At 39.2% G+C, this 12,938-nt stretch overlaps 2 protein-coding genes and 1 long non-coding RNA gene across 5 annotated transcripts in view; 2 read left to right on the top strand and 1 right to left on the bottom strand.

The window, feature by feature from the left end:
* LOC117504818 overlaps nucleotides 1-12,938 on the bottom strand; it is a 3,434,143-nt gene that overhangs the window by 903,154 nt on the left and 2,518,051 nt on the right. The window lies entirely within an intron of this gene.
* The window catches only part of LOC117504886, a 370,101-nt gene that overhangs the window by 160,648 nt on the left and 196,515 nt on the right, over nucleotides 1-12,938 (top strand). The gene's annotated exons all lie outside the window — the stretch shown is intronic.
* The window catches only part of LOC117504821 (NACHT, LRR and PYD domains-containing protein 4E-like), a 48,543-nt gene that overhangs the window by 35,225 nt on the left and 380 nt on the right, over nucleotides 1-12,938 (top strand). The window contains exons 12-14 of one of the 3 annotated variants that reach the window (XM_034164356.1): nucleotides 2,915-2,961; nucleotides 3,365-3,616; nucleotides 9,615-9,696. In XM_034164356.1, coding sequence (XP_034020247.1) covers nucleotides 2,915-2,961; nucleotides 3,365-3,616; nucleotides 9,615-9,696 — 381 coding nt within the window. Of the gene's footprint in view, nucleotides 1-2,914; nucleotides 2,962-3,364; nucleotides 4,119-9,614; nucleotides 9,697-12,938 lie in introns of those variants that run through there. The other 2 variants (XM_034164354.1, XM_034164355.1) reach the window with 2 other exon arrangements.

Here is a 12,938-nt window from a genome sequence, read left to right as displayed (position 1 = left end):
TTTCATCCCCAAAACTAACACCTGCATCAAATCAGATCTGCTCGTTAGTCTGCATCTAAAAAGGAGTGATCACACCTTGGAGAGCTGTTGCACCAAGTTGACTGACATGAATCATGGCTCCAACACGAGATATGTCAATTGAAACAAAGGAGAGGATTATCAAACTCTTAAGAGGGTAAATCATCATGCAATGTTGCAAAAGATGTTGGTTGTTCAGTCAGCTGTGTTTAAACTCTGGACCAAATACAAACAACGTGGGAAGGTTGTTAAAGGCAAACATACTGGTAGACCAAGGAAGACATCAAAGCATCAAGACAGAAAACTTAAAGCAATATGTTTCAAAAAATTTAAAATGCACAACAAAACAAATGAGGAACGAATGGGAGGAAACTGGAGTCAACGTCTGTGACCGAACTGTAAGAAACTGCCTAAAGGAAATGGGATTTACATACAGAAAAGCTAAACGAAAGCCATCATTAACACCTAAACAGAAAAAAACAAGGTTACAATGGGCTAAGGAAAAGCAATCGTGGACTGTGGATGACTGGATGAAAGTCATATTCAGTGATGAATCTCAAATCTGCATTGGGCAAGGTGATGATGCTGGAACTTTTGTTTGGTGCCGTTCCAATGAGATTTATAAAGATGACTGCCTGAAGAGAACATGTAAATTTCCACAGTCATTGATGATATGGGGCTGCATGTCAGGTAAAGGCACTGGGGAGATGGCTGTCATTACATCATCAATAAATGCACAAGTTTTCGTTGATATTTTGGACACTTTTCTTATCCCATCAATTGAAAGGATGTTTGGGGATGATGAAATCATTTTTCAAGATGATAATGCATCTTGCCATAGAGCAAAAACTGTGAAAACATTCCTTGCAAAAAGACACATAGGGTCAATGTCATGGCCTGCAAATAGTCTGGATCTTAATCCAATTGAAAATCTTTGGAAGTTGAAGAAAATGGTCCATGACAAGGCTCCAACCTGCAAAGCTGATCTGGCAACAGCAATCAGAGAAAGTTGGAGCCAGATTGATGAAGAGTACTGTTTGTCACTCATTAAGTCCATGCCTCAGAGACTGCAAGCTGTTATAAAAGCCAGAGGTGGTGCAACAAAATACTAGTGATGTGTTGGAGCGTTCTTTTGTTTTTCATGATTCCATAATTTTTTCCTCAGAATTGAGTGATTCCATATTTTTTCCCTCTGCTTGGTCTAAAAAGTAACCGTTACTGACTGCCACAATTATTTTTCCTGATTTCTTATAGTGTTTCTTAAAGCCAGAAAGTTGCCATTTGAAATGACTTTAGTTTTGTGTCATGTCTGTGATCTGCTTTTTTTTTTCTACAAAATTAAACAACTGAATGAACATCCTCCGAAACCGGTGATTCCATAATTTTTGCCAGGGGTTGTATAATAAAACAAATGGTGACTGGTTTCTAAACACAATTATGACAGAGTTTTGGGGGGAAGAACGAGCAGCCGCCCCACAGCAGGCAGCAGATTTTCTTTCTTTTTTCTTTTTTTTTTTGTTGTTTACATGTGCGCGCATGAACGGGCCAGGAGGTCCTCAAACTGGGTCCTGCAGAGGCGGAAGGACCGCTGAAAGCAGCCGTCATCCAGACGCAGCTCCTGCAGTAAATAATGATACTCCCCGAATTGGGAACGTCTCATGATGTTTGTCAGCTTTCCACAACAACTCGCTCCATGTGATCAAGGTCCTTCATGTTAACTTGATGATGCACCAGGGCGAATTTTCACAGCAAAAGCACACACTGGGCGATGGTGGCGCGTCCGTCGCCACGCGACCCCCTTGAATTTGTAGCTTCTGATCGAGCCCGGTGTGAACGCGGCATTAGGCTTCTGTGGTTGTGATTCGAGAAACTGCAGAGTGAAACATTTTTCTGAGACAGAAAATCTGATCTGGTCTGTCTGTGGACTGGTGGACACCGCCATCTTACGAAGGGATCACTAACTAACTAATACTGCATGCTGATTGGTCCAAATCAATGTGGACGTAATTCTGCATCAACTGGAACATAAAAGCAAAATTTTTAAAAATGTTTTGGTTTTTATGTTTTTTTATATATATATATATATATATATATATATATATATATATATATATATATATATATATATATATATATATATATAAACTGCAGGAAACATACAACTTAAATTTTGTTCTTGATAATCTTTGAAACGTAGTTTAAGTTCTGGAGAATCTGCTACGATATGAGGGGACATAACGCCTGCAGCTGATTGGCTGAACACACCTGAAAACGAGGAAATTGTACAGCTTACCTTTTGATTTGGAGGTGAGGATTGTTGAAAGAAAAGCTTGTTGATGGTCAAATTAATCCATAATAAAGCATAATCCAGCAACGGAGAACTTTAAAACTGTCACGCACATCGTCGTATGACACGGAGTTAAGAGAGCAGAAGCATAAATCAGGCTTGAAATGAATTAAATTAATCATTATAAATTTGGTAGCTTAACTATTTTTATATTTATTTTGACAGTACCTGTACCTGGATGTGTTGTATGTGGTTAAATGATAACAAAAAAAAAATGTTGAAAACATAAAAGGTTCATTCAGTGGTTCAGCGCAGTTGGAACCAAAATGGCACCATGTTCTGAGTTGACGTTACTCTCCTCAAATCAAGGGACTCGGGTTGGTGAGCCCTGATTGGTTAAATCCACTACAACAAATTTTCACCAGAATCTTCAAACCTGAAAACGCTTGAAGTTGTTGTTTGCTGCTGATCAACACAGTTAAAGGTGATCAATAATCAATGATCCACTTGGAGTGATGAATGTGTTAGAAGTGTGTGGATGAGATCAGTGTCATGTTGATGTTTCCATGATTAAAGACCATGTGTTGCTCCGCCCCCTCCTCCTTTCAGGGTGGATCCTGGTGGAGTCCAACGGCTGAGACCAGGTCTGAGGAAGTGTAAGTGTCTTTGTACTTTGATCCATCTGTTTCCATAGAAACCACCCTCTGTGACATCACTCATTCAAGTTCTCCTGACACTGAAGCAGAGTTCAACATGAAGGCTGCGACAAACCATCAATTGTTAACTCCGGCTGTGTCATCGTGTTGATCAATGAACTGATCGATTAATAACTCTGATTGTATCTTCATGCTGATCGGTAAACTGATAGATTGATGACTGTCGTCAAGTGGATCGGTGAACCAGCTGATTCATGACTGCGTTGTCGTGTTTATTGGTGAACTGATTGATAATTCCGATCGTGTTGTCGTGTTGAATGATGAACCGATCTATTGATAACTGTGTTGTGGTGTTGATTGATGAACTGATCGATTGATAACTGTGTTGTGTTTATTCCATCAGATTTCTCTGAACTCTCTTTGGATCCAAACTCAGCGAACAGAAAACTCAAACTGTCCGAAAACAACACAAAGGTCGACGATGTGGATGATGAGCAATTATATTCTGATCATCCAGACAGATTTGACCTTTGCCCTCAGGTCCTGTCTTCAACTGGTCTGACTGGTTGCTGTTACTGGGAGGTCGAGTGGAGAGGACGCGTTGATATATCAGTGTCTTACAGAGGAATCAGAAGAAAAGGAGACGGTTTTAACTGTGAGTTTGGATTTAATGATCTGTCCTGGAGTCTGATCTGCTCTGATTATGATTGTCTTCGGTACTCCGTCCGTCACAATAACAGACAAACAGTCTGTCCTTGCACCTCTTCATCCTCTCACAGAGTCTCAGTGTTTTTGGACTGTCCTGCTGGCACTCTGTCCTTCTATGAAGTCTTCTCTGACTCTCTGATCCACATCCACACCTTCTGCTGCACGTTCACTGAACCTCTATATGCTGGATACAGGTTCTGGTCTGGTTCTGGTTCCTCAGTAGCTTTGTGTGGACTGTAGGATGGAGAGTCTCCTCCTGTGGACACAACACTTTATCATGAGTGTTTTGACATTAAAAGTCCAGCTGATTTGACTTTGATGTCTTTGTGGTTGTGAGTTAACCCTCTGGGGTCGACACGTCGTATACGACGGCTAAGACCAAGCTTTACTAAATTATAAATAACTTTTGAATGATATGAGATAGAAACTTACTTTTTTTGCTGAAAATTTAACTCCGCGGACTTTCGAGCCAGCCATCAGCCATCTTTGTACTCCTCATAGAAGCTGTGTGATGACGTGTGCAATGTGAGTGTCCAATCGTAATTGGTTCACCGTCACATGGTTTTCCAAAATCCAATCGTCGGGCAGATTTACCTCACGTGAAAACTCAAAGATCGTTTTCAGGAGTGATATGTTACTAGTTTGCCCATTTGAATAGCCCCCTGGCTGCTCCAATGAGTACATACTATTAGTACATACTCGGTATGCCCTGTGCCATTACGCACAGCGATCATTAAAAGCAGGAGCACAGGGAGAGCCTCTGATGACAATCTCACATGCTCAAAGAGTGTGTAACTATCAGGATTGCTCCACTAGTTTGCATGTGAATGTTACTGGATAACTCTGTTGCTTTCTCTGTGTAAAGCACTGTTTACCATAATCAATGGACAACAAAATGCATAGACCATTGTGCATTTGTGTTTATTGTTTGAACCTTTTTTGTTGTAGAGTCTTTCACACAAGACCTCAAATTACCTTTATAAAGTGTCAAAACAGTTTATTATAGTTTGCTGTGTGTTTTGAATAAATGTGTGTGGAAAATTATTTTTCGCTTTATTTTTTCCTGGCCTATTTTTGATTGTAAACCTTTATTACACTTATAAAACACATCAAAAACATATATATTCTGAAAGCACAGGTTGTCCTGAAAAAAAGAGACATAAAGCTTGATTGTGGGATGCAGGGAGAGCTGTTAACAGCAATAATAAAACATTTATGCCAGGCGAGTGAACTGTCCAAAAAATGCTCTCGGACCACAGAGGGTTAACATGATTTACGGTGCCCCCTTGTGGTTGGCATATGATCCCAACACCAGTGTGTTTTTGGTTCTGTGTCTGTGATATTGCGTCTTTTAAATGTACAACTTGCCTGTACAGCAGAGGTCACCAACCCTGTTCCTGGAGGGCATCTGCCCTGCATGTTTTCTAACTCTCCCTGTTCCACTCCCATGCAATTAACTCTCAGGTGTGCTCAGCCAATCAAGAGCTGGAAAACACCACTTTAAAAAAAAATCAGGTGTTACTTGAGTAGGTAGACTTGGAAAACATGCAGGATAGGTGCCCTCAAGGAAAAGGGGTTGGTGACCCCTGCTGTACAGTGTTCCCACGCAGTCCAGACCAACATCTGGAGATCAGCAGAGCCCACACTGCCAAAACTCAGCTTGCTAGACTTGGGCTTCTTCCTACGACTGGACCGAGTTAATTCCAGCTGACAAGAGACGGCAGCTCTGAATTCACATGAGCGATGAAGCCAACGCAGGAGGCGAGGAAAGTGAGGCGGGCTATATCCTTTGGGATCTGTGGATGATTTTGCCCTGGAAAACATCTTCAGATAATTTTCAGTGATCTACCTTGATTTAAAAAATGGACGAAAAAAAGCAGTGCTCAGTGACAATGCATTGAATGTTATCCATGGTAGCTCATGGGTGCAAGCAAATGAAAATTTTTTGACTGAACGTTTTCTGTGAGTGAGCGGCCAGGCTCCGAAGGTGCGAGGTCCCCTTGGGGGGTCTGGGGGCATGCAACCCTGGAAATTTTGGAAAAAAAATTTGTGTAATTTGATGCATTTTTAGAGCACTTTGGTCAGTTTTTCTTGGTTTAAAATGCAGTGGTATTTGCCTCTATTTCTGGAACAAAATATGGCTCAAGTCTTGATTTCATTAAAATTTATTCACTATTGTATGTATTGTCTGTAATAACTTTCCAGAAATGGACTAACTGTCTGCATTAACTGACTAATTCTGCTTTCACTGTTTTAATTCTACATTTATCAAATTCTGAGTGTGTCTTATAAAACAAATCAATAATTACACCTTTCTGGGTTTTAGTAAGTAAACTTTAAATTGGACACGATGCACAACAGGAAGCCAGTGGAAAGATTTTAAAACAGGTGTAATATGGGACCTCCTGCAGTTGGTTATGAACTCAGTTTGTGAACTTCAGAAGCCTTAAATGAACAGTACAACTGAACATCGTCGGCAAATAGATGGTAGTACACATCATTTAGTAAATAATATACTTAAAGACATAACTATTATCAATGAAGTCTTTTGCCACTTCTAAAAAATGACCATCCCCAGAACAAGACTGCATATTAATGCCAAATTCCACCACCAAACTGAATTTTAAATGTTGTGAAACGCCATCACCAGATTGCAGCACTTTCAAATGCCACCAGTTATAATAAATAGCATAACCAATGAATATACCTGTACAGTATTTAGCCCAGTGCTTTAATTTTACAAAATATATCGTCATTTTTAAATCTATTAAAGAGTGAAATCTGAAAGAAATCAATTGTAAGGCCTGAAAGAAGTTTCTGTAGGAAGTATTTTAGTCATAAGGTCAAGTGAGAGGGGGAAGTGTTGGCTTTTAAAATACTTGAAAGACAGCATGGCAGCCATGCTGTTAAGTGCCATAGAAGAACAGAGGGGTAAGTTTGATTTACTCTCAGGGACACGTTTTGAGAGGAGCGCGTGTGTAAACTGAATGAAATCAACTGTAAGTCCTGAAAGAAGTAACATCCCAATGGACACTCTAATTTGGCTTCTAGTATTTGCTAAAGCAGTAAAGTTATTGGACACATTATCGAGTTGTGGATCTTGGTGTTGTTTGAGCACAGTCGTAGTTCACAAAATTGTGGCGATATTGTGGAAAGGAGCTCGCCATCCCCACAATTGAGTATTTATTCATCTCAATGTTACTTTTAAAATAGTACTTTGTGTGACTAATTTAATTCTAAAGATTAAAGAATATCAAATTAAAATGGTCTTATTCAACAAAGATGGATAAGAATTCCCAAAAAAAAAAAAAAATTTCAACCTTTCAATTTCAATTTATTTAGTTTATATAGCGCCAAATCACAACAAAGCTGCCTCAAGGCGCTTCACACAAGTAAGGAGATTTCTTGTGCCATTTCCGGTTAGTGCCTTCATCTATGCGCTCATAATAACAAGGAAACGTTCAGCTTTTGTTTTTTGTTTTTTAATCAATAACAACAAACAAAGCTTACAGGCTTATAACACTTTCACAATAATCTGAGCAGCCATTTGTAAAAATAAAAAGAAACAATGCAAAAATAGCCAACAATATTAAGGTGCCACCAGGGTCAAAACAAAACAAATCTACCATGTCATAAAGCCATAATGCGTTCTTATTTTTTTCAGATTTTTAAAGAGTCCTTAAGGGAAGACATTTCTTTAAAAAAAAAAAAAAAAAAACTAAAGGCAGGCTTATTTCCAAATTTACATTTATGTAAAAAGAATTTTGCCATAAGGAGGTTATTAATTGTAAACTCTTTTTTCTTGTTTTATAATATAACACCAAATTTTACATCTGTATAATTCAAAGACAGGATACCCAAGTTATAATGTTTAGCCCATGAACAAAAACTGTACCAGAAAATTTTTGTTAAAATACAGGTAAAAAAAGATGTTCTTGTGTTTCTATATTGTTGTTACAAAAAGTACATTCATTGTCAACAATACTGAATTTGGAATGTAAAAAATCTTTACAGGGATAAATATTGTTAATAATCTTAAAGTAAACTTCTTTGGCCTTTGGTGGGATCGGAAATTTAACATAATTGCATCTAATGTTCTAACATCGTGACGACTGAATCCTTCTAATAAATTCTTTCTTCTAAGAGATAAGGGAAAAAATTCATTGGTAAGGGAAGTTCTAAGAAATTTATTACATTTTTTTTTGTCCACAAGTGGGACCAAAAGACCAAAAGAGTGCAAAGAAGGGACAGTGTGTATATAAAAGGGAACCTCTCAAAGTGCAGATAAGAGCTTGTGAGATTGCATTAATAACATCATTAAACTGTTAAACCATGCAAACAATATTGTTTTTATGAGTAAACTCTGCAAAGTTGAGAAAGTTCCCTCTCACATCCATTAAATGCAGTATATCGACCAGATTCCCTTTTTAATACCAAACATTAAAATAGAATGATTTTTTTATATGGATATATGTGTTGTTCTATATTGGTGTGTCATGAAGGGTGAAGTTATGTTTATATATTAATTTCCAGTACTGTAAAATTTGTTCATGAAATTTGGACAGTTTTATGGTAATTTGATGACTCAAAATCGCACTGTAAAAGAAATGGGATGTCGTCTACATTTGAGAATATTTTGGATGGGAGATTAAACCATAAAGAATCTATATGAGTCAAGAAATTTTGTAGCCACCTTAATTTTAGGGCCCCATTCATAGGGTCAAAATCAATCGCATTAAGCCCACCTTCCTCAAGATATTTTACAATATCATTCTTCTGTATATAATGATGTTGATTTTTCCAGATGGAATTTAAATTGATTTAGTTGATTTGTTTAATCACAGACTGTGGAATATTTAGAGAGTATGCAGGATAAATAATTCTAGAGAGGCCTTCCATTTTAGAGAGCAACAGTCTACCGAAGATGGAGAGATCTCTCTGTAGCCATGTGTTTAAAATAGCCTTACTCTTTTTAATAGTGTTATCAAAATTGTTTTTACTCTTTGTTCTTGATTCGAGGTTTATTTTGCAAAACGTTTCCCTGAGCGGAAGTTGCTTTATTTTTTCCTCCCTCAGCTCGGCTGTTCATGATGCATTCAAACACAGATTGTAAATCAAGCTCTTAGACCCTGAATGCCCCACACATGCTGCGTTCAAGACGTTAAACTGGGAAAACAACAAAACGTTCCATGAACCAGCAGTAACACTTTGTTGTGTTTATGAATGAAGAAATAAAAGTTTTATTTAAGTTTCATTTATTTAAATTTTATCGAGAAATAAGATTACAACTTTTGTGTGTGAGAAAGATGCAAAATATCGCAACGATTCTCTTTCTGTTTGTAGTTTGGAATCAGTTAGAATATCTATTAATGTAAACTGAGTTTCTGCACAAGGTTCCGAGCTAAAATTTCAGCCCGACCACGTGTTCAAATCGGTTCAAATCAGTGTACAATTTGGACTTGATAATTTCCTATTTTCCTGCATACCGTGAACGCGCAAGCGGAGGAGGCGGGGACCAGATAGGCGCCTAAATGCCGGCTGGAGGGCAGGTGGGGGAGTGGTTTGTAACTCATCGCAATATTGAAAACTGGCCCACACAGCCCTCCAAAATAATGTAGTCATGCTGAAATTGTATTCTATTGTTATAAAACATAAAGTGGATGATTTTTATTGAATGTACTTAGACACCAAATAACATAGTTTCACATAGTTTAGCATAGTTTCGTGTGAGACATGGTTCCGTCCAGCCCCGCCCCCCGAGCTGCAGACCAGAGAATTGATGCTGCCGACTGGAGTTACATTGAAACTGATCTTGTTATGAGTTTTTTTTTTTTTGTACCAACTACCGAGACCGCTTTTACAGTAACGTAGCGTTATTTAGTGGCCGTTGATTTCCTTTTTTAATGCCGTTAAATCACGTTTTATTTATCGTTCTTTTATTTTAGATAAGGGAGGTAAAGAACTCGAACTCTTGTCCGGGTTCAGGACCGTCTTCCAAACCACCGACACGTGGACCGGAACATTCAGGTAAATTCCTTATTTATTATGGAGTCATTTATTGTTTTGTTTGCAGTACATTGTAAAATGTTGACTTTGAACATAACCGAGTGAACGTAATGCTCATTAAGAACACCAGGGGGCGGTGTTGCATCATTTTTCTGTTTTCCTGTTAAGTAACTCGGGTGTAGTTTGGACGTTTTGTTGTTTGGACATCCCGTCTCCGTCTTTTTGTATTTCGGTGATCAGGCAAATACTTATATTGAAGTTGTGAATGACGTTGTTAAGTGTTAAATGTTGTTTCCTCATGAGTTTTTGGTTGGTTGTGTGTTCGCCGTCGGGCCGCAAACTACACATTTACTCAAAGATAAACTTCTCCAACAAACATATTTATTTGTGAAGAAGACGCTCTTGTAATGACGGAGTTAAAATGCTTTGGCGTATACGAGTAATTATTTTTATACGCCAGACTGTATGTTGCACACGGCACTAAAGTGTGAACCCACCGTGCCGTGTGCACAGCAACGATGACGTCACACAAATAAAAAAAATTACAGTGGATTGCAGCACTGTGGTTTAGTGGTTAACACTGTTGCCTCACAGCTAGAAGGTCATGGGTTCAATTCCCGCTTCTGGCCTTTCTGTGTGGAGTTTGCATGTTCTCCCCATGTTTGCGTGGGTTTCCTCCGGGTGCTCTGGTTTCCTCCCACATCCAAAGACGTGGGTTAGGTGGATTGGAATCTTTAAATTGTCCGTAGATGTGTGAGTGGGTGTGAATGTGTTTGTTTGTGGCCCTGTGACAGACTGGCGTCCTGTCCTGGGTGTACCCCGCCTCGTGCTCTATGGCTGCTGGGATAGGCTCCAGCCCACGCGACCCTTAATTGGATTAAGCTGTTGAAGATGAGTGAGTGTGAGAAATATTAAAATAAGTTAACTTTAGTTTAAAAAGTTTTTAACATGCATCTTAGCTGCATGTGTGTCACGGCAGCAGGAAACATGAAGGAGGGCAAACAAAGATAATCCCTGCTGTGGATGATCTGAAACGTTACATTTCCATTTGTCCTCCACGATCTGTGACATATCTTTGTTGGGTCGCTGGACTGTTTAAATAGAAATGACAGTTTGTTTTTTTTCCTCTCTTTCTTTCTCTCTCGTTTCTCACACACACACACTCATCTTCAACCGCTTAGTCCAGTGAAGGGTCGCGGGGATCTGGAGCCTATCCCCACAGTCACAGAGCGCAAGGCGGGGTCCACCCAGGACAGGACGCCAGTCTGTCTCTCTCTTTTCAAATTAAATTAAATTAAAAACTGCTTTTCTACCTGCTATTCTTCTAACAGTTTGGCTTGTAATATTTAGAGCACTTTTTATCCAAATGTGATAATCCTGAAAAGTCTGTATCTGGGGGAGGGAGTCAGACAAATTACGTGATTCTAGATAGCAAATAATAGGATTAATGAATCTGGATCACTTTGATCCAGATTAAATCTTTTGAATAACTGACCTTTGAACTGCAGAAATGGGCGAACTATCGTGTAATCCTCACTCTGAGCACTAGGGGCGCTGTTGCACCATTTCTCTCTTTTCCTGATTACATCATAGACATAATAAATAATAGACAGTGCATTGGTTGCTGAGGTGCAAGAAATGCGGTCACCATCTTGGACAGGTCATCGTAGTGATTCCATCACAAGGCACAGTGAAGATTTATCTTTATTTATTTTTTACCTTTCTATGATGAAGTTTCATCTTTATTTTCTCTGTTCTGTAAAGTGTCTTTTAGCACTGTGTAAAGTGATATATAAATATAATGTATTATTAGTAGTATTAAGCTGCAGAAAGCGCTGTGTGGACGCATTGGACGCTGTGTGCACGCATTAATTCTGTGTTCTACACCTGATGGCACCCGAACCTCCGGTGCGGGGGAGACTATAGCAGAGTGAGCTGTACTGTGAAGATGGCTGAGTCCTTGGAGTTTACTTGCAGTTTACTGGAGCTTCACAAAGTCACTACCATTATGGATTATCACCTTAATGGTTATTTGTCTCTGTAATAATCAGTAGCATTATATAAATACAAAAAATGCATACACACATGTAACACACGTTGTCAATGGCGTTTGCTATTTATGTGCAGTGTATCGCCCTGTGCTAACATATTGTAGTCATTCAAACGTTCTAGCTTTCTTACCTTGTAATTCTCAACACAGTCATTATAGTTTTCTCCACTAAGGTCTGACTGTTTCAATGCTTGATATTTTGGCATAGTTTGTTGGAAAGCCAGATTACACTGTACAAATGTATTTGACACCATTTTGCCAACCATTGTTTTGATACAAGGGATCACACAACACATGCAAAGTCCAATCAGAATTAGGACTACAATAACTGGTGTCATTATTTTCAATAGTAACTGCCACCATGGTCCTGAAGTTAACCAGGACCAGGGATTCCACCGGCTCACGGCTAGGGTGTCTTTATGCATTGCATCACGAAGTTTATTCAGCTCTTCCAATGCGTCCTGCACATCCACTGAATGAATGGAGTCTGGGATGAAAGTACAGCATGTTGTGTTCAGCAGAACACAAACTCCTCCCTGTGAAGCAGTAAGCAGGTCTAAAACCATGCAATTTTGCATCACCATGGTACGTAAAGCATCTATTTCAGTGTTTTGAGCTACTACTATTTTCTCAGTTACATTCATGAACAGACCCAATCGATAATTCAGAGTTTCAATCATTAATGAATTTTTTACCACTCCTATCCAGGGGAACAATGAATGTGCTATTTTATCTCCTACAGACCACAATTTTTGGTCCTTCGGTACATCCGAGCCCCACATGTGATCATGTGGCAACACATCTGGGTATATCGATCTCCTCCGTCTGGTGCTGCCATTCTTCTCTGTGGAGGTCCTTGGCACTACCACATATGTATGGTCAGTCACCTGGGTAGGTGCACACACACCACCCCAATTTCGTGGGAGACTCATGTACAGTCTGGAACCACAAAGCCAATAGATGTCATACACCGGAGTACCATTTACAGGTGGTAGCAAAAACTTACTAACATAAGCACATGATTCATCCGTTCCCCATGGACAGGAGCCTGTATGATTACATCCCCGTCCAATGTGATGAAGATAAGTACCATCCACATAATATGTTTTGGTATATATGAGGGTGTCCATCTGTCTCATTCACATTATGAATAAACCTCTTCTGACGTTGCTTCCGTTGTTCTCTGGCTCGGGCCACAGTGAGCTGCAATTCT

Source organism: Thalassophryne amazonica, chromosome 23 (genome assembly GCF_902500255.1).
Source record: "Thalassophryne amazonica chromosome 23, fThaAma1.1, whole genome shotgun sequence".
Taxonomy (NCBI): Eukaryota; Metazoa; Chordata; class Actinopteri; order Batrachoidiformes; family Batrachoididae; genus Thalassophryne; species Thalassophryne amazonica.
Note: the sequence above shows the minus strand (reverse complement) of the source record. Positions and strands in the feature narration are given on the sequence as shown.